Here is a 20837-nt window from a genome sequence, read left to right on the forward strand (position 1 = left end):
GATGAAGATCCTGAATCTGCTCCAGGTAATAGGAATAGATCTGCCTTTGGATTGTTGGGTTGTGGAAGGAGAATCCCATCCAAACAGTTCTTCTGTGCTTGGGATGGAAAAGGTCCCCTATCTCTAGTGAAACAATGCCTTATTCTCTGCCTACTCTGGGACCCCAGACGGAGAAAACCCAGCTCAGCTTTTGTATCCATAACTACTTCTACTCAAGCACAGATGTACGTCTATTGGGCTGGTATCAATTCAGAGGCTATGTTTTAAAAATAACACTTCGATCGAGCAATCTCCAATATTCCAGGGTAAGAGAGAACACTGGAAAATACAGTTTTGAACCTGAGGTAATGTGCTATTGGAATTATTTGGTGTTTATATGTATATTGAGATGAGGGAGAAATTGATGTAATAGATTCCTGGAATAAATGGAGCATGTAGGATGACACGGATCAACCCTGAGGAGCTCATGCTGACAGGGGGCCTCAGAGTTAGACCCAGGGACTTGGTGAGGCCATGTTTAAACATCCTACTGCTACCCCCAAGGTCAGCGACTCACAGGGACCAGCTGCTGGGCAGCAATCTGCTCCCATAAAGAGAGCAGCCTTGAACACTTGGGGCTGCTCTACACTCTGCGACAAGGTCACTGGGTCTGAATGGACTCAAACCATGGGTTGGGGCTTGTTTTTGGAAGACCGGAGACTTTCCCCTGAGTTTTCCCCAGGGAGGAGAGCTGGTTAGCCCTAGGGATGGGTGATGTCCAGAAGGGCTTTGTAAAAATGGGATCCTGAGTCATCAGAGCACTGGAGGGGATTGAAAGCCAGACTCCTGCCTCTGCATTATACATACCCAAGTGTCTGTCTCTCTGAGAACTGTATGTCTCTCATAGCCTCAGAAGGTAAGTGAGCAACATCATGTTCACACTCCCTCAGTCACTAATGTGGACATATTATGGGTTACAGCTCTTTTACTGTATCTTTGAAATAGTAACACAGTAACTGCAATTATATATTAGGTATGAAAGACCATTTTTAAAAAGCATAATTAGTTTAAATACATTCTAATATATTGAGATCAAATGCATGTCTTTGGAAAGCCTTTGAAATCTGGGGTCTGTGTGGGTCAGCTAGAATCTCTGCATTAGAAGAAACTGAGCATCCACGTAGGCCAACAAATGGTAGCTGTTCCACTAACACCCTTGCCTGCTTTCAGAACCTCCAGGAAGCCCTGTTGATGCCTCTGAACATGGTTATGATGATACTGAAGAGTTGCCTTTTCCTGAAATTTCTCCTACCCCAGGAATGAGTGAAAAACATTTTTTCCAAGATGAAAGAAATGATGCTGGATGGTCCCAGGCAGGTGAGTGGACCGCTCTGCTCCAGAATCTTACTATTTCGTGAGAAGAACACTCCGTTTGGACGCTCCAGTTCTCATTTTTGTTTCCTGTACAGTCACAATCTGGCTGACTTGCTACATCTAGCGATGGACTCTTCTGTAGCTTGAATAGTGTAGCCATGTATCTCTTCTTTCACATGGTCCCATTGGGCCCTCTGTTCCATACCTACCATTCCCTCAATGGGAATGGGTTGCATAATGAGGTGCAGAGCTTTTGTTCATGTACTTTATACCCTAATGGGACATGTATTCTGATAATAAATAGGAGGCCTTTGAAGATCATGAGAGCTTATCTTGGAAATATCTTTAACAGCAAATTAATGGAATGCCTGGAGAGTAGGCATGTAACCTAGAGAGTAGGTGACATTGTCAAGTTTTATTGTACAATGTACAGTGGCCTCAGTTAAAGTCTGAAAGTCTCAGGACTAAAAGGAAACAAAAAGATACTTACTTCTCAGTATACGAATGGACAGAAAAAGGGTAGCATTTCCCTTGACCAGGATTAATGTTGAGGTTTGACTATGTGATCCTTGAGAAGCAAGGGACTACAACATGAGAGGCCCTACCTGACATCTGACCGAGGACCTATGAGCATTCTCATGAGGAGTTTGAGGTAAAGATGGTCTGTTTACTGTCTGGTTAGTGAGATTCTAGGGTATCTAGAGAAGGGATTTTTGCCCTGACTCTTCAGTTAGAGTAGTATTGAAGAAAAATGTTCTTCTCTCTCCCAGGCTTTCTCATTGCTGGCTCATCTTATTACCAGCAGTCACATCAGCACATGGCTTTGCACAGAGCTCCAAGTCAGTATGTGGTGGCTCTAGCATTCCAAACAAGCACTAAGTGTCCTCAGATACTTGGGGACCCCTCTGTACTAGTCTGTCCTTCCACCAAGGGCCTCTGTCCTGTCTTTGTGTCACTGCTGTAACCAGAATCATCCTTCTTGTTTCAGGTGACTCTCTGCAGTCTCATAGCAAAGCTGCTTACCCCAAAATGGATGGGAAAGCTTGCTCAGTGGTCCATGGGCAAGGGGAAGACCTTGGATATGATGACATTGAGCTTAGCACCATGTAGTGCCATTTTCGCAACAATTATATCAGTGAAGAATCATTTTTATTTTATTTCCCAAAATAAACACAAATGCTGTTTTCTCCATTATTGTAATGCTAAAAAAATCATAATAAATACTCTTAGTTTCCCAACCCAGTGTTGTTCTCTTAAGGATCTGGGAACATTCATCCCTTTTAACCAGAGAAAGGTTAGTCTTCATCCAAATGCCTTTCCCAATGTGATTTCTCACTTGAAATCTCAGTATATTACCTCTCCACAGACCCCATTCAGTCTTTATGTACAGCAATGTTTGTGCTTTCCCTACATATCATGAAACTCTGGAATCATGCCTTACACTGAGCATTTGCTCTTAGGAAGACTAACTGATGAAGTGTGCAGTGAGTAATCCAAAATATTCCACATTCTACCAAAACCTAGCAGTGAGGTCCAAAGTGTGTGGGTAGGTGAGGGGGAGAGAAAATAGCTGCAACAGTTCTCATTTTTTATAGAGTGAAAATAACAAAAATCTTGCCTTCTAACTTCCTTTTCTCTTTCTCAGCTATTCCTCCATTCCCAAAGATTTCACTTTTTGTGTGAATTTTCATGTCCCATTGTTCAACAAAGTGATTATTAATTGAATGCCTTGATTCAGGAAAAGGACCTAAAATTTGGGGTTAACATCATCCCATGCCATGATTTTTTTTTCCTAGAAGAACCAACCATGTCTTTGAGACTAACCAACCTTTTGAAAATCTATCTAGAAAATTAATCCATAGCATTTTTTCTAGAATCACACTAAGTACTAAATGTCTTAAACTAGACTTTCTACAGAAGAAAAATAATTGGGGCATACAGAGAGATGCATGCTGTTTTTTCCCCAAAATTTGTACACTGAGATGGCTGCATGAGCAGATGCATTGCTGTGGTGAAAAAGTCTGTCCACTGGACAGGAGGAAAGTAAAAGTAAATAGAGGAAAGAACTAGGAGGCAAATGACATTTATAGAGGTATAAATATAGGCCTATATATATGCAAACATATTAAAATATAACAATAAGAATATAGGTGTATGTACATATATTTATATGTTAAGTATTAAGGTAGCATACAGACATTCAAATTCTATGCAAGTCCTCTCTCAATGCAAAAACATTTTGTTCTAATAACCTGGCATTCTGTGATGCTCACCATCCCAAAAACAATTGCTGAAGATAAATGGGTGCATAAGCAAACGTGGTGAAGAAAGCTGGTGGTGCATGGCTACTAGAAGATATAGCAGCTGGGGTCTTAAAGCCTGGAAGTTAAAGAAGCGGCCATCTAGCAGGGAAGCAACAAAGCCCACATGGAAGAAGAACACCAACCTGCGTGATCACAAGGTATCAACATGGTCAGTTATCAGGCATCAGAAGACCCAAAAAGAACAATCATATCAATGCACATGATGGTGATCAGAATGGAGACCCAAAGCCCATCTGTAGAGAATTGGACTTTTCCTCACAGAAGGGCCACAAGGTAGGAATGAGCCCGCCAGGGTGCAGCATAACACCGACAAAACACATAACATTCCTTTAGTTCTTTAATGCTTCCTTCTCCCAAATATCATGACCCTAGTTATACTTAAAATCTGTTTAGACCAGAGCATGTACACTGGTACAGAAAATAACTCTCAACACACAGAACCAGGACAAATAAGTCATTCAGGAATTATAATGGGAGTAGCTATACCATGAGGGTAAGGTGAAGGTGGGGGGGAGAAAGGGAGAACTGATTACAATGATTGATGTGTAACTGCCCCCCAGTGGGGGATGAACAACAGAAATGTGGGTGAAGGGAGACAGTGGAAGGTGTAGGATATGAAAATACAAGAATGTATAATTTATCAAGGAGTCATGAGAATGGGAAGGTGGAATATAGAGGAGAAAAAGAAGAGCTGATACCAAGGGCTCAAGTGGAAAGAAAATATTTTGAAAATGATGATGGCAATATATGTACAAATATACTTAAATCAATTCATGTATGGATTGATATAAGAACTGTAAGAGCCCCTAACAAAATTATTTATAAAAATAAAATAAAAAACTGTCCCCTGTATGCCACAAATCAGGGTTGTTGTTTTTTTTCAGGACCTCTACATAGAAAGCTAAACAGTCTGACCTGGTGGAACGAACTACAAATACACTATCCCCCACACATCAGAAAAAACCTAAATGAGCATCGTCTTGATCTTTGATTTCACTTGAGCTTTTGGGGGGTGAGGTAACGATGGCATCTTCCACATGCTGTTCTCTTAAATCAGCCATCACACACACACAAAAAAAAAACAAGGTTCAAGTGAAACTGCTTTACGAAAAAATTCTGAGAGAACCTTCACAGGTGATGCCACTGAGTTCATACCGGGCCAATCCCAATACTAAGTCTCCAGTGTTGTCCCCTAGGGCCATGGGTCAGCGAGGGATGGCATGTCTCATAGTGGGATCAGTCATATTGTCCACTCTCTGCCTTTGCTGTTCGGAGCTGGGATATCATCCTCCAGGCCTGGTGGGCCAGGATGTGCTCCACTCTCTCTTCCTCCCCATTCATTTGCTCCCATGTGTTCTGATCAGACATGTCCCTCGCCCCTAGCTGCAGCTTCAGTGCCATCCTCTAAAGTAAATTCTTCTGGGGGGAGGGGCTGTTGTCCACGTAGCTGGTATGGGGGCCGAGCCCTCTGGCCCCTTCATTGGCTCCCCTCTCCATCACGGCATGCCATATTCACATCCCAAAACACCAGATTTAAGTCTGGTCTCTCTTTACCGATGGAGATATAAACAATACCCTCCCCTTGGGTGGGTTAGTGCCCTATTCCCCCACTACACATTTCTATCCTTTTTTTTCCATTTCCTCCTTCACCTTCCTTTTTAGTTGGCTATCATATGTACCCCTGGATTTGGTCTGGCCCCTGCCATCCTACCTGGACCTCACCCGTGGAGTGTTTATATACAGTAGCTTTTTCCCTGTGCCTCTTTTGCCTTTCTTTTCTTCTTCTTTTTTTATAAACTTACCTCAGCAGACTCATGTTGTACTTGTCCTTTTGCACTTGGCCTATATCACCTAGCATAATTTACTCAAGTTCCTTCCATGCAGCGATATACTTCATGAATTCATCACTGCTTTTTAGCAATGCATAAAACTCCATTGTATGTATGTACCACAGTTTTTTAATCCATTCATCTGTTGAGGGAAATATGGGTTGTTTCCAACTCCTTGCAATTGTGAATATTGAAGCACAGATGTCTGGCCCTGGTTTGTTTCTTACCTCTTCTGGGTGTATGCCCTGTAGGGGTATAGCTGGGTCATATGGTAGCGCAATTTCCATATCTTTTAGAAATCACCAAATCGATTTTCCATAGTGGCTGTACATACCTACAGGTCCACAAGCAGTGAATGAGAGTTGCTATCTTAGGTAGTTAGTTTATTGTGCTAACCTGGCCTAAAAATACATGGTGTTTATTAAAGGGCGGAGGGATAAATGGCTCAGTGAGCCTCTCCTTTTGAGTTCTCGGGACTCTTGCTTTGTGATGGTCGGACCAGGGTGAAGCTGCCTTAGGCAGTTCCCTGCTTCAACTGACAAGGCTCACTTCCTGCAAGTCATCCCTGAGGAGAAGCCACATGGATCTACCCCAATGCAGCCCTGGGTGCTGGAGCAGCTGTGTGGAGACCCCTGCCAGCGCTAAGATGCTTACACATTCACTGACTCAGCTTTCTTCCTGCAGTTGGCATCATTGCGTCTGTTTTGTGAGATGGAAGAGGACTTTGTGAATTGGTGTCGGACATATGAATGAATGTTGGACTTGTGGGCTTGGGCAGCACTGGGTTTGGATATGTTTTCTTGATGTGCACTTAACCTTTATATAAAACTCTCTCTTATTCATGACTTATTCTCTCTTATTCATGACTTTCTGTAGATCTATTTCTCTAAAGTACCCAGACTAACACACTATCTTAACACGGCCCCCAACACTTGTTGATTTCTTTTTTTTTTTCAATTGGGCTATCTTTGAGGGTGTTAGGTGGTATCTCATAGTTGTTTTAATTTGCATTTCTCTTATGGCTAATGATTGGGAACATTTTCTCATATATTTATTGGCCTCGTATTTCAGACTCTGTGAAACTTCTGTTTAGGTCCTTTGCCCATCTCCTCAGTGAGCAGTTTTCTCTTATTGTAAACTTGAAAAGTATTGTAGATGTTAGTAATAAGTCCTTTCTCTTATGTGTTATTGCTAAAGATGCTTTCCCAGTTGGTGGGCTCTTTTATTACTCTATTGGCGAATTCTTTCGATGTACACAGGTGACTTAACTTCAGTACATCGTACTTGTCTATTTGTGACTCCGCTGTGTTTGTATCCTTCCCAATGTATTCCCTGTGCCAATATTCTCATGTTTGTCCCAATTTGCTCATTAATGGCCCTAATTGCTTGGGGTTTTATCTCAAGGTCTGTGATCCACTTTGAGTATATGGAGTGAAGTAAGGGTCTTGCTTCATTTTTCTACAAGTAGATATCCATTTTTCCCAGCACCATTTATTGAATAGTGCATCTGCTTCCCATTTGATATTTTGGGGGCTCTTATCAAAGATCAGTTGCTGTATGCTGATGTTTTATTGGTGGGTTTTAAACTCTTTTCCATTGGCCTCAATATCTGTCATTATACCAGCACCACACTATTTTGACTACTGGGGCCATATAATACATGCTAAAGTCAGGTAACGCAAGCCCTCACACTTTGTCCTTCTTCTTGAGGAATTCTCTGCTAATTCTGGGCTTCTTCCCCCGCCATATGAAGTTGGTAATCAGTTTTTCCAGTTCTTTGAAGAAGGAGGGTGATATTCATATCAGGATAGCAATGAATTTTTATAGTGCCTTCGGCAGAATTGACATCTTTACAATATTGAGTCTTCAAATCAGCAAGCATGGGATATTCTTCCATTTGATGAGGTCACTCTTGGTTTCTTATAGCAGTTTTATAATTTTCCTCATAAAAATATTTCATTTTTTTAGACAGGTATATCCCTAAGTATTTCAATTTGTGCTTGGCTATTGTATTGGGTCCTACATTTTTAATTGTCTCTTACGTGATCTTGTCTGATGTGTATAGTAGACTAATAGACTTCTTTTTGTTGATCTTGTATCCTACCACTCTGCCATATTCCTCTATTGCTTCCAACACACCACTTGTGGGGTTTTGGGGATTTTCTATGTATAGAATCATATCGTCTGTGAATAATGATAATTTCACCTCTTCCTTCCTCTTTGTCTTTATGTTGTTAGCTAGGACCTCCAGCATGATGTTAAATAGGAGTGGGGACATGGGGCATCCATGTCTGATCCCTTTTGCAGTGAAATTGTTTTCATCTTTGCTCCATTGACTACCACGTTGACTATTGATTTTTCATATATAGCTTGTATAATATTGAGGACATTTTCCTTCTATTCCTATCTTCCTTCGTATCTTAAACAGGAATGCGTGTTGGATATTGTCAAATGGCTTTTCCACATCTATCAATATTATCATGTGGTTCATATCCTTTTTCCTGCCAACGTGGCAAATAATACTGATGGTCTTTTGTATGTTGAACCATCCCTCCATATCTGGTATGAATCCCACTTTGTCACGGTGAATTATCTTTTATATGTATTCTATTGGCCAGTGTTTTAAGGATTTTTGCATCAATGTTCATTAAGGATATTGGTCTGTAGCTCTCAATTCTTCTTGAATCTTTGCCCACTTTCGGTATCAGAGTAATACTACCTTTAAAAAAGAGTTTGGGACTTTTCCATCTTTTTCTAGGTTCTGGAAGAGTTTGTGTAGGATTGGTGTCCATTCTTCCCTGAATGCTAAGTAGAATTCTCCTGTGAAGCCATCTGGATCAGGGTTTTTTGTTGTTGTTGTTGTTGTTGGTAATCCCTTAAAAACCTTGTCTATGTCTTCCATTGTTATGGGCATGTTGACGGTCTTGACATCCATCTGGGATAGTCTAAGGAGGTATTGTGTTTCCAAGTATTTGTTCATATTTTCCAAATTGCTGAATTCACTAGCCTACAGGCCTACATAGTACTGTGTAATTATCCTTTTGATTTAATAGGGTCTGTTGTAATATCCTCTGTTTCATCCGTCATCCTTGCAATTGATGTTTGTTCCTTCCTTTTATGGTTAGGTTTACCAGCAGTCTATCAATAATTCTGTTAAGTCTTTCAAACATTTAGCTGCATTAATTTTTCTATAGTTTTCTTGTTTTCCATCTCCTGTATCTCAGTTATGATTTTTATTATTCTATTCCATTGCTATTAGTAGGACTGTTCTGATGACTCTGCTCTTATTCGTGTAAGTTTTGTGCCAAAATATCATCCACAAGTCTCTTTTTTTTTTCATGTGTGTATTTATTGCTATCAGACTTCTCTGATAAATGCCTTTGCTGTATCACAAAGGTTTGGGTGTGTCATATTTTCGTTCTCATTGGTTTCTAGAAACTTCCTGATTTCATCTCTGATCTGGGTCAATACCCACTCCTTTTGCCATAGAGAATTATTCATCCTCCAACTATTTGTCCTTGTTTTCTTCAACATCTTTCTGTTAATTTCCAGCATTATGGCACAGTGATTGAAGAGAGACATCTGTTTAACCTCTATGGGCTTGAATTTACACAAGTTTGACTTGTGTCCCAGCATGTGGTCTATTTTCGAATATGTGCCATGTGGGCTAGAAAAGAAGGTGAAAATTTTACATTTGGGTGGAAAGCTCTGAAAATATCGTATCAAGTCAAGTCAGCCGATTGTGTTGCTTGGATATGGACCCTCCTTGTTGAGTTTCTTTCTGTCTTTTTCAGAGAGTGGTGTATTAAAGTCACCAATTATAATTGTTGAACCTGTGATTTCTTTTTACATATTTGATTTACAAATATTTTTTGAAATATTTGATTTACAAATTTTGTGGGTCTCTCGTTGGGCGCATGTATATTTATTATTCTCACTGATTCTTGGTCTTCTGTTCCCTTGGGCATTATATTTAGTGTCCCTCCTTGTCTCTTGTTATGGCCCCTGCTTTTTTTGCATTGCCATTTGCTTGTCATATTTTTCTCCAGCCTTTAATTCTCAACATTTTTTTGTTTGCAAGCTTGATCTGTGTCTCCTGTAGGCAGTAGATTGATGGGTTATGTTTTCTTAACCAGTCTGTTAGCCTCTGCCTTTTAATACCTTACTTCAGGCCATTGATATTCAGTGTTATTACAACCATCTGTGGACTCTGTGAGGTCATTTTGTGCATTTTGTTTTGATATGTTCCTATTTACGTATCTTATCCACTTGTGCGGTGTGTATGGTTTATGTTTGCCTTCTTTCCACTATTTAGCCAATGCTATCCTTGGGGCTGTTTTCCCTTTGTCACCCTATGGGTGGAGTAGTTCTATGTGATGGTCATTTATTTGCCATCGGTGAGTGTTGATTTTCTGCCCATACTGCATTAACAAGGATCTTTTATAGGGCTGGGTTTCTTTTTATGTATTCTTTGAGTTTTTCCTTGTCTGGGAAGACTCTTACTTCTCCATCTATTTAAACAGATAAATTGGCTGGGTATAGTATTCTTAGGTTTGTGTTGTTTTCCTTCAATTTTTAGTATATGTTGCTCCATTCCTTCCTCTTCTTCATCGTGTCTGCTGATATGTCTAAACATACATTTATTGAGGTACCTTTATACGTGACTGTATTCTTTTCGCTAGCCACTTTTATGATCTCCTTTTCCTCATAGTTAGAAAATTTGACTATCATGTGTCTTGGTGATTTCTTCTTGGGATTCAGTTTTATTGGTGTTCCTTCAGCCTCCTGAATGGTTGCCTGAGTTTCATTTATTAAGCTGGGGAAGTTTTCCTCTAAGAATTCCCTCGCTATTTACCTGTTGACTTCTTTGTGGTGTCTTGTTCCGTTAGTCCAATTATTCTAATATTGTTCCTCTTCATAACATCAGACATGGCTCTCAAGTTTCCTTTAGCTTCTCTGATTGTCTTACTTGACTCCCTTTCTCTTTGTTGAGGTCTGCTTGGTTATCCTCTAGGTCACAGGTGTGATTCTCTGCCTCCTCAAGTCTGTTGGCAGTCTGTCAGGTTGACACTGGATTTTTGTTTCTTCTTCCTTTAAGTCTTGCATTTCTCCTTGGTGTGTTGCCTTTATCTCCTCTATTATTTCATCATTTATCTGCATTGTTTCTCTCATATCCTTTATGACTTCAAGCAGCATTCTGAAAAATGTTTTCTTTTTTTTAACAATTTATTAAGGGCTCATACAACTCTTATCACAGTCCATACATATACATACATCAATTGTATAAAGCACATCTGTACATTCTTTGCCCTAATCATTTTTTTCTCCTCTTTTCTTTTTTTACATTTTATTAGGGACTCATACAACTCTTATCACAATCCATACATTTACATACATCAATTGTATAAAGCGCATCCATACATTCCCTGACCCAAGAAAAATGTTTTTATGGCAGGTCAATATCTGCTTCTTCTATGCACGTCGTTAGGTTCATGACTTCTTCTGGCATTGTCTTCTGTTTCTCCTGCTTTTTCTTTGAGGCTGTTCAGGATGGTTGCTGTTTACGTGTTGTTTTAGAGGAGCCTGGAGCCATCTTCCAGAGTCAAAGAGCTCTGGACTCTCTCTTGAGGAACTCTTATGAGTACTTCTACAAACTGCCTGCAGATAGCTGTACTGAAGGGTCAGGTTACTGCTGTGTATTCCTGTGGTTTCACTCTTACTGTCGCCAACCATTAGTCCATTATTTGGTATGTGAGTTGGATAATCCTCTCATGTAACACTGGTCAGGTTGTTGTGGGCCCACTAGGGTGGCTGTTGTTTTGCTGGATGATCTCTAAGTAAACCTCACCATGCTTGGAGCACCTTGGTTGGCATGTGGTGTTTCTCTCTACAACTGGAGTGCTGAGGATGGAGTATGGGTGTACCCTCCTTGCTGTAGAGCATCTTAGCTACCAGGGGAGATTACCTTAGTCAGTCAGATCACCTCATAGGTTGGGTGGATGTTTCTGCAGCAGTGTGAGCCCCACCACTGGTGGACAGGAATTTTCCCCAGTCATTTGTAGGGCCTTGAAGTTTAGGCTGCAGTTCCTCCCATTTTTGAAGGCGAGAATCCCCTGATACTTGATAATGGAAGACAACCAGCATAATTTCCCCAGCCGCATGTAAATCCAATAAATGTGTGCGGAACCTCCCCCAGTTGGGCCTTCAGAGTTTCCCTAGGCAGAAGGGAATTGCCTGGAGGCAGCTAGTGGCATGTGAAAGGAAAGAGAGGGAGAGGAGATTAAAAATAAAGAGAGAGAACAAAGACTTGAGTAAAAATACCAAAGAAACTAACACCCGCTCACAAAAAATGCACAGACTAAACAAAAGTGAAAACAGTAAATACAGAAAACAACAGAAACTGAATCTGCTGAGACTGTGTCAGGAAAGAAAGAAGATATATAAGAAGAGGAGAAAGAAGAAAACATGAAAAAAGAAAGAAGAAGAAAGAAAGCAAAGGATAGAAAATGTTTTAAAAATAGATAAAGAGCTGAACCCCATGCCGTGCTGTGTGTAGCACTATCTTTTGTCATGTGCAGCACTGTCACAGGGGGTAGGCTGTAGCTCTCCCCACTGGCTGGGCAGATTTCCCAAGGCAGAGGGTAGCAGTCTGGAAATCAGCGGTGGCATGTCGAAGGAAAGAGAGGGAGAGAAGAGAACCATAAAAGCAGTGAGAGAGGAGAAGAGAACAAAGAAAGAGAGAAGAAAGAAAAGCAGAAAGAAAGGAAGTAAACACTGCTGTGCACACTGAGATTGGCTGTGAATATTAAGACAGAAGAGGGAGAAAGAAAAAATAAAGAACAAAGAGATAGCTGATTACCTGAATGTGGGGCTAGAGGGGTTTAGACCCTGCCCCACAATGTCTAGTTGGTGTGCCCTTTAAATGCAGGGACCCAGTGGTGATGGACGGAATTGCCCTATTTGGCAAGATCACCTTAGAGGTCCAACAGAGGTTTCCTCAGTAGCGCATAGTGCTGTAGATGGCTGTCAGAGCTGCCTTGTGTCGTGTGCAGCACTCCCACAGAAGGCAGGCTGGAGTTCCCCCTGATCTTTTGGTTGATTTTTCCTAGGTAGAGAGTAGTGACCTGGAAGCCAGTAGTGGCATATGATAGGAAAGAAAGTGAGAGAAGAGGGAAAATTGGGAAAAAGAAGAAAGAGGAAAGAAAAAGGGAAAAAATATAAAATAAGCCTGAGCCCGTTGAGACCGACTACATTGGGAAAGACAGAAGGGCGAGTGAATAAGTTAGTTTATTGTGCCAACCTGGGCAATAAACACAAGTGGGGTTAATTGAAGGGCAGAGGGATGAATGGCTCAGTGAGCCTCGCCTTTCTTGTTCTTGGGTCACTTGCTTTGTGATGGTCACACCAGGGTGCAGCTGCCTTAGCTGTTGCCTGCTTCAGCTTTCAAGGCTGACTTCCTGCAAGATGTCCACAAGCTACATCGACCTATCCTGATACAGCCTTGGGTGCTGGAGCAGCCGTGTGGAGACCCCTACCAGCACTGAGATGCTTACACATTCACTGACTCGGCTTTCCTCCTGCAGTCAGAGTCATTGTGTCTGCTTTGTGAGATGGAGGAGGACTTGATCACCTGTCCATGGGACTGGAGGCATTCCAACTCTTCCTCAAGGTGGTGAGGTGGTGGGCCCACTTAGTGTAGGGTTTCACAGATGTAGGGTGGGATTACTCTCAAAGACAAGATTGCACCAGCAGCGTCAGTTCCCACCACGGTATTGAGAACTGGAGCTCACTAATATACCTCACTTGTGCTGCATGTAGCACTACTGCTGGGGGTGGGGATTGTTCCCACTGCCCCATGTAGGGCCCCAGGACAGACAAGACCCATCTAGCTGTGAGTAGACTCCGTGAAAGGGAAGTTGGGCTTATTGTCCTATCTAGACTGCTGATGCCCAACTAGATCAGAGGATCCTCCCTCCCCCATCCATCTAGAATAGAATCAAATTAAATTGTCTCCCTGGCTCTGGGCTCAAGCTCTGTGCTCTGTCAGAAGTTTAGACTTGCTTCAGCAGGTCTTTGTTATGCAAAAATCCCCCAAGCTCTGTGGCTAAATTCTGGCATTCCTTAGCATGGGCTTCTTCTTGTGCTGATTTATGTTAAGGGACCCCTTCTATGTGTTTCTTGGAGCTGAGCAATTGAGTAAAGAACCTGGGATTTTTAGTTTTTACTAAGAATTTATATTCTCACTCATTTTATATTATGCTTGTGATGTTCCCTGATTTGGGGGTTGTCACACTGACCCCTAAAGGGGAGATCTTGCTTATCAGAGGCGTTGTTTCCTTCAAGGCCAACTGGAACTGAATTTGCCCCTGGACTATGATTATCCACCTATTTTCTCCTACACCACAATCTTCCTGGGGTAAATTTCTGTGTTTTCTTCTACTCCAAATTATGGCTACCCGCCACCCCCACTCCCCAGGCTATGAGCTCAAGGCAGCTAACAGCACATGGAGTTCGGGTATGGGGTTCTCCTCCTGTCTGAGATTATATCCCCTTTAGACCATCAGCCTGGAAATATCGCTACTGCCTGAGAAAAGGCTGAAGTAGCTTTTCAGCTGGAGCCCATGAGCCCAACTCGCCAAACCTAGAGCAATTTAGCACGTTCTTGGTTTGCTTTGTGAGTGGAAATCACAAAAAAAAAAGGGGGGGGTTTCAGGAGAGACTCTAGTACACTAATTCTAATTTCAGAAGTCCATCTGCCAGCTTTCTTCACTTTACCACCCCATTTTCTGGTCTAGCAGCAGGAGCTCTGGATAGGTGAGTCTTAACTAGTTGCCATTTTCCTCAGCCAGTCCTGGTTTATTCTTATTAAAAAGCCGTATTATTGGCATTTAATTTACCTGTCATCCAATTCAATAGTTCAGTCATATAAATAAGGGTTGTACAATCATCACCACAATCAATTTTAGAACAGTTTCTTCTTTTTTTGTACTCATTGTTATTAGCTTTCCAGTTTCCCCTACCCTTCCTAGTCATACCCCAAGAAACCATTAATCTAGTCACTGTCTCTATAGATTTACCTATCCTGGATTTAATATACAGAAACACACACACACAACAAACAAACATATAATAATTAAAAATTAAAACAAAGAAAAACCTCAATTGAAAAGAAAGCAGAACATTTTAAAAATTAGAACAAATTTCAAATGGGTCAAAAGGGAAATCAAACAATAAGATGTTGCATTTTAACCTAACTGCCTCTGAAGTAATCCCCTTTCCAATGTACTCTGCATACTAGCAATGCTATTCACATCCTGGTCTATGGTCAGAGGGGATTCACTGGAGCCTTAATCTGCTTTTATCTCCCCTTCGTTGCGTCTTGGTGGCATAGGGGTTACCAGTAGGATTGCCAACTGCAAGATCAGCAGTTCAAAACCACCAGCCAGCTCCACAGGAGAAAGACGGTGCTTTCTACGCCATTCAAGAGTTAGTCTCTGAAGTAGGGGCAGTTGTGTCCTGTTATATATGCTCATTGTGAGTTAGAACTGACTCAGTGCAGTGAAGTTTGTTGCTGTTGTTGTTTTTTAACTGAAACAACTTAAAAATGGGTCAAAATGTAGATCAAATTATAAGACATTTCATTTTAACCCAATGCTGTCTTCTGATCAAAGGATATTTACTGGAGGTATAATCTATGTGTGAACCCTACAAATGGGTTGTGGGCTTCTTCTGTCATCCATAGCCTTCAGTAAACCAGGTGTTCAAAAGTTAGGCTCTGATACAATTCCTTCATTTGGATTTTATTATTTTATTACATTTGATCACATGGGCTAGTATGCTTCTTCCCTGAGCACTTAGTTGATCCTCACTTAAATGGCTGTATGTTTGAAGACAAGTCTTTTAAGATTCCACATGCAATTCTTTCTCACATCTCAGAACCATCTAGTTTCTTCATCACACCTTGCTACAGCACCCATATCTTCAGTGATCTCTTCATAAGGGTAAGCATCAATCAGGGCCATGTCAAAAGAACTACTTTTTCTTAAACTGTGAGCCCCAAATCTATATAGATATTATTAGTTGGCATTTAATATATATAACATATCATTCCATATTTCAATCATGGCCAGTAGGATTGTACAATTGCCACTACAATCTGTTTCCAATCTTTTTTTTTCTACATGGACTCCTTGACATACATGTCTCCCTTTTAGCCCACCACTGCCACTGTATCCTCCCCCACACCAAGCCCCTTATTTTACTTGTTGTCCCTATAGGTTCATCAATCCTGGGTTTCATATACTGAAAAATGGAAAAGCATATAATACAGCTTCAAGAGGGTGACCTCCATTAACACCACTGGGATACATTCTACTATGTATGAAGAAAAAACACACACAAAATACAAACCAAAAATACAGAAATTTTGGGGAACCAGATCAAGTGCAGTCCACATTATAGGGGGGTCTACAATTTTAACTGTTCAAGTCAGATTTATGCTTTTGATTTTATGTACTCCTCTCTTCCAGTCACTCTGTTTAGTGACTACTTTCCTCCCATTCCTGAATTTTAGATACTGGCAGTTCTCTGGAGACTTATTTCCTATGTCGTTCCACAAATGAATCTTGGGCTCCCACTGTCAACCTTTGCCTTCTGCACACTGGATTCTCACAATTTATGCTCTGACTGTGATCCCTACTTCAACTTCAGATTATATGGATACCAATCCTTCGTTGACTGGTGATGGTGTACTTCTTCCCTGTGGAGTTGGTTGACATCTCTCATAGATGGATGCTTGTTTGGAGATAAGCCTTTAAGACCCCAGATGCTATTTTATCTGATAACTGGGCACCATCTAAATATGGTATTCCCTTTCTGAGGGAAGTATTCTGTGTTCTGTGTTCCCTTCCTGAGGGAAGTATTGATCAGGGACATGATGTAAGAACTAATTGTTCTTAATTTTGAGCTAGGATTTAGTGTGAGCTCAAAACCCATTCCTGCATTTATGCTTTTTTTAAATTTTCTGTGACTTGGTAGTTAATGCATATGTCATAACATTCCATAGTTCAATCATGTCAAACAGAATTGCACATTTGTTTCCAGAATCTGTCTTCAAACATCTTTTTCCTTCCTGGATTCCTTGACATCATCTCCCTTTTATCTCTTCTATCTGCCCTATCCCTCTATATTCCTCCTCCCCACTGAAACCCTTGTTCTATTTGCTTTCCCTATAGGCTCACAGTCCCTGGATTTCACTTAGCTAAAAACAAAAACAATAACAAAACTTCAAGAGGGTGACCCTAATGGTGAGACACCTCTAATATGAACAAGCATAAGCAACAAATAACACAATGACCTTCACAGGATTGCCGGAATAATACATATCTTAACACACCATATAGGGTATTGATGCAGCAAGGCCTTGTTTGTCCACCAACCAACAGTAAACCACTCTTGGTACAGTTGTCTTCTGCTTCCTCTGACACCATGTATTTTCCGGCTTAAGTCCTCAAGTTACAGGAGTTCTTTACCTATCCTGAGCTTTTTCCCTTTCCACATGAAGTTGGTGATTAGTTTTTCCATTTCTTTGAAGAATGATGCTGGAATTTGGATCAGGAGTGCATTGAATTTGTAGATTACCTTCAGTTAGTATTAACATTTTCACAATAGTGAGCCTTTCAATCCAGGAACACAAAATATGCTTCCATTTTTGTAGATCCCTTTTGGTTTCTTATAGTTATGTTCTGTAGTTTTCTTCATAGAGGTCTTTTGGGGGGTTTTTTGGTTAGGTTTATTCCTAGGTATTTCAACTTTTGCATAGTTATTGTGAATGGCCATTTCTTGATTCCTTGATCTCTTTTTTGTATTCCCACCACTGATATATAGGAATCCAATTGATTTCTGCTTGTTAATCTTGTATCCTGCTATTCTCCTAACTCCTCTATTGTTTCCAGAAATCCTATTGTGGACCCTTTAGGATTCTCAATATACAAAATCATATTATCTGCAAATAGTGAAAGTTTCACCTCTTCTTTACCCAATTGTACACCCTTGATATCTTGCTGTGATCTTATGATATTGGCTATGACTTCAAGCACAATGTTGAATAGAAGTGTGGATGAGACATCCTTATTAGGTTCCCTTTTATTCAGTGGAGATGTTTGCAGTTTTTCTCCATTGAGTGTAAGATTGGCTATTGTTTTTCCATGTATATCTTTTATTGAATTGAAGATTCTCCCTTCTAGTCCTATCTTCTTGAAAATCTGTATGAGGAATGGGTGTTGGATGTTATCAAATATTTTATCTGCATCAATTGATATGATCATATGTTTCTTGTCCTTCTTGTTAATGTGGTGGATTACATTAACTGTTTTCCAAATATGGAACCATCCCTGCATCCCTGGTACGAATCTCACTTAATCATAATGTATTATTTTTTTATATGCGGTGGGATTCTATTGGCCAAGATTTTGTTGAGGATTTTTGCATCTATGTTCATGAGAGATAATGTACCCTTGTGGGGTCTTTCCTGGTTTGAGTATCAGGTTTGTGCTTCATAAAATGAGTTTGGAAGTTTACAGTCCCTTTCTATGTTATGGGAGAATTAGTGTTGGATTGGTATCAGCTCTTCTGTGAATACTTGGTAGAATTCTCCTGTGAAGGCCTCTGGACCAGGGCTTTTATGAGCTGAGTTTCCTGGTGACCTCATCTATTTCTTCTTTTGCTGTGGGTCGGTTCAAGTTTTTAATGTCCATATGTGGTCATTTGGGGATAGTCTTGCAAGTTATTGAGTTTGTTGGAATAGTCTGTCACAGTACTGCAAAATTAATCTTTTTCTTTCCTTAGGGTTTGTTGTGACTTCCCCTGTTTCATCCCTAATTCTAGATAATGTCATCTGCTCCACTTTTTCCTTTGTAAAGTTTTTGATCCTTTCAAAGAACCAACGTTTTGCTTTGCTGATTTTTTTTCCTTTGTTCTTCTCTTTTCCAGGTCATTTTCCTCTGCTCTAATTTTTATCATTTCTTTTCTTTTGCTATTGGAAGGATTATGCTGTTGACTCTGTTTTAACTGCTGAAGTTTCTGTGTTAAGTCTCTGACCATAATTCTCTCCTCTTTTTTATATGGGCATTTATTATAATAAAGCAAATTCTGATAACTGCCTTTGCTAAATCCTATAGATTTTTATATGTTGTTTTGTCATTCTCATTAGTTTCTAAGAACTTCCTAATTTCCTCTTTAATTTGGGCTACTACCCAATCTTTAATGAGAAGTGTGTAAGTGAGTCTCCAAATGATTGTCTTTGATTTCTTTGTTGTTGTTGTTCTTTCTATTGTTGATTTCCAACCTTGTGGTGCTATGGTCAGAGAAAATGGTTTGAATGACCTCTATGTGTTTGAATTTTCTCAAGCTTGCCTTCTGTCCAGCATGTGGTCTATTTTCACATGTAAGCTGTGTGCACTGGAAAAGAATGTGTAATTTGTTGCTATTGGTTGGGGAGCTCTGAAAATGTCTAGGAGGTTGCGTGATTCAATTGTATTATTCAGTTCTTCAATTTCTTTATTGAGTTTCTTACCTGTTGATCTTTCTTTCAGAGAAGTGTATTGAAGTCTCCTACTCTAATTGTCGATATGGCGATTTCTCTTTTCATCTCTTTGAGGACTTAGTTGATGAATATGATAGTTACATAATCTGGTGTCAATTTGAGGATTAAAAGTGAAGGGGTGGGGTCTAGTCAATCAATTGGATCATAGCCAATGAGGCCTCTGTGTGGGCATGATGGCTTTCTCCTGAGAATTCTGGGAAATCTAGCATTTCCTATTTGGAGGCAAGAGAGATTTTGGAGGCAGGAGAGACTCTCTCTGACTACTTTCTTAGAGACACTCTATTGACATAGAAGACTTCCTGCAAGACATCCCTATGGAGAAGCTACATGGACCTACACTGATGCAGTCCTGGGTGTTGGAGAAGCCACATGGAAAACTCTACCAGCTCTGAGATGCTTACAATGCCAATGGATCCAAAGTCTTTCTACCCACTGGCCTGTGATCATCCTGTATTTGGCATCAGTACATGTGTTTCATGAGTTTGAAGAGGACTTCATAGATGATATCAGATATATGGGCTTATATTGGACTTATGGGCTTAGACTACACTGGGTTGGGATGTTTTGTTAATGTACAGTTGTACCTTTTATACACATATGAGTCTCCCTGAATTTGTTTCTCTAGTCTACCCAGACTGACACAACAAATTTCAAGAGTCTTTTCTTGGGCACATGTGTGTTTATTCTGTTTATGGGGTCTTGGTCTAATGATCCCTTGAGCCCATTCTTATCTCTTGTTATATCATGTACTATGCAGTCTATTTTCTCAGAGATTCATATTGCCACTCCTGCTATTTTTTAACTGCCATTAGCTTGAGAAATCTTTTACCATCTTTTGACTCTCAGTCTATTTTTGTCTGTATTTTTGAGATGTGTCTCTTGAAGGCAATAATTTGATGCATTTTGTTGTCTAATCCAGTCTCCTACTCTTTGTCTTTTAATAGGTGCACTTGAACCATTAACCTTCAGTATAATTAAATCTAAATGTAGATTAGTTGTTGCCATGTCGTTATTTGTGTTTATTTTTTTAATTATTTTATTGGGGGCTTATACAACTCTTATCACAATACATACATACATCAATCTATAAATCACATTTGTACATTCGTTACCCTCATCATTTTCAAAACATCTACTCTCCACGTAAGCCCCTGGGGAGGAGCTTAGGCCAGGGGCTTATTTGTGTTTGTTTTTATTTCTTCTTCTTTATAGGATATGTGTTTGTGTAAGGAGTTTATTCTTGTCTTAATTTCTCCATCGGATCTGTAACGTTTGGGTACTGTTTTCAGGGTGTTGTTTTCTGGGTAGGGTTACACCCTGTGGTGATCTCATGAGTGTGTGCTGGGGTTAATTTTCTGCTCATAATGCTGGCTTTGTTTTTACTCATTCTCTAAATGTTTCCTTATTGTGAAAACTTTTATTTCTCCTTCAAATTTAATGGAGACCTTTGCTTGATAAAGGATTCTTGGATTGCATTTGTTGTCTTTCAACTTTTGGAATATATTGGTCCAGTTTCTTCTTTCCTGCATGGTCTCTGCAAAGAGGTAAGAGCTTATTCTTATCCGTTTACCTTTCTATCTGACTGTTGTATTTTTCCTCTCTAGCTGCTCTCATGATTCTCTCCTTTTCCTTGAAATTGGATAATTTGGCTACTATATGTCTTGATGTGCTGGGGGTGGTTGGGGGGTAATCTAATTGGTGTTCTCTCTGGTTCCTGAATGGTTGCTA

At 40.2% G+C, this 20837-nt stretch overlaps 1 protein-coding gene across 1 annotated transcript in view; it reads left to right on the forward strand.

Moving 5' to 3' along the window:
- LOC142451657 (antigen WC1.1-like) overlaps positions 1–2463 on the forward strand; it is a 117112-nt gene extending 114649 nt beyond the window's left edge. Inside the window, exons 19-20 of the mRNA XM_075553370.1 lie at positions 1210–1356; positions 2342–2463. Coding sequence (XP_075409485.1) covers positions 1210–1356; positions 2342–2463 — 269 coding nt within the window. The remainder of the gene's footprint in view (positions 1–1209; positions 1357–2341) is intronic.
- Positions 2464–20837: the final 18374 nt, after the last annotated feature.

This window comes from Tenrec ecaudatus, chromosome 6 (assembly GCF_050624435.1).
Source record: "Tenrec ecaudatus isolate mTenEca1 chromosome 6, mTenEca1.hap1, whole genome shotgun sequence".
Taxonomy (NCBI): domain Eukaryota; kingdom Metazoa; phylum Chordata; class Mammalia; order Afrosoricida; family Tenrecidae; genus Tenrec; species Tenrec ecaudatus.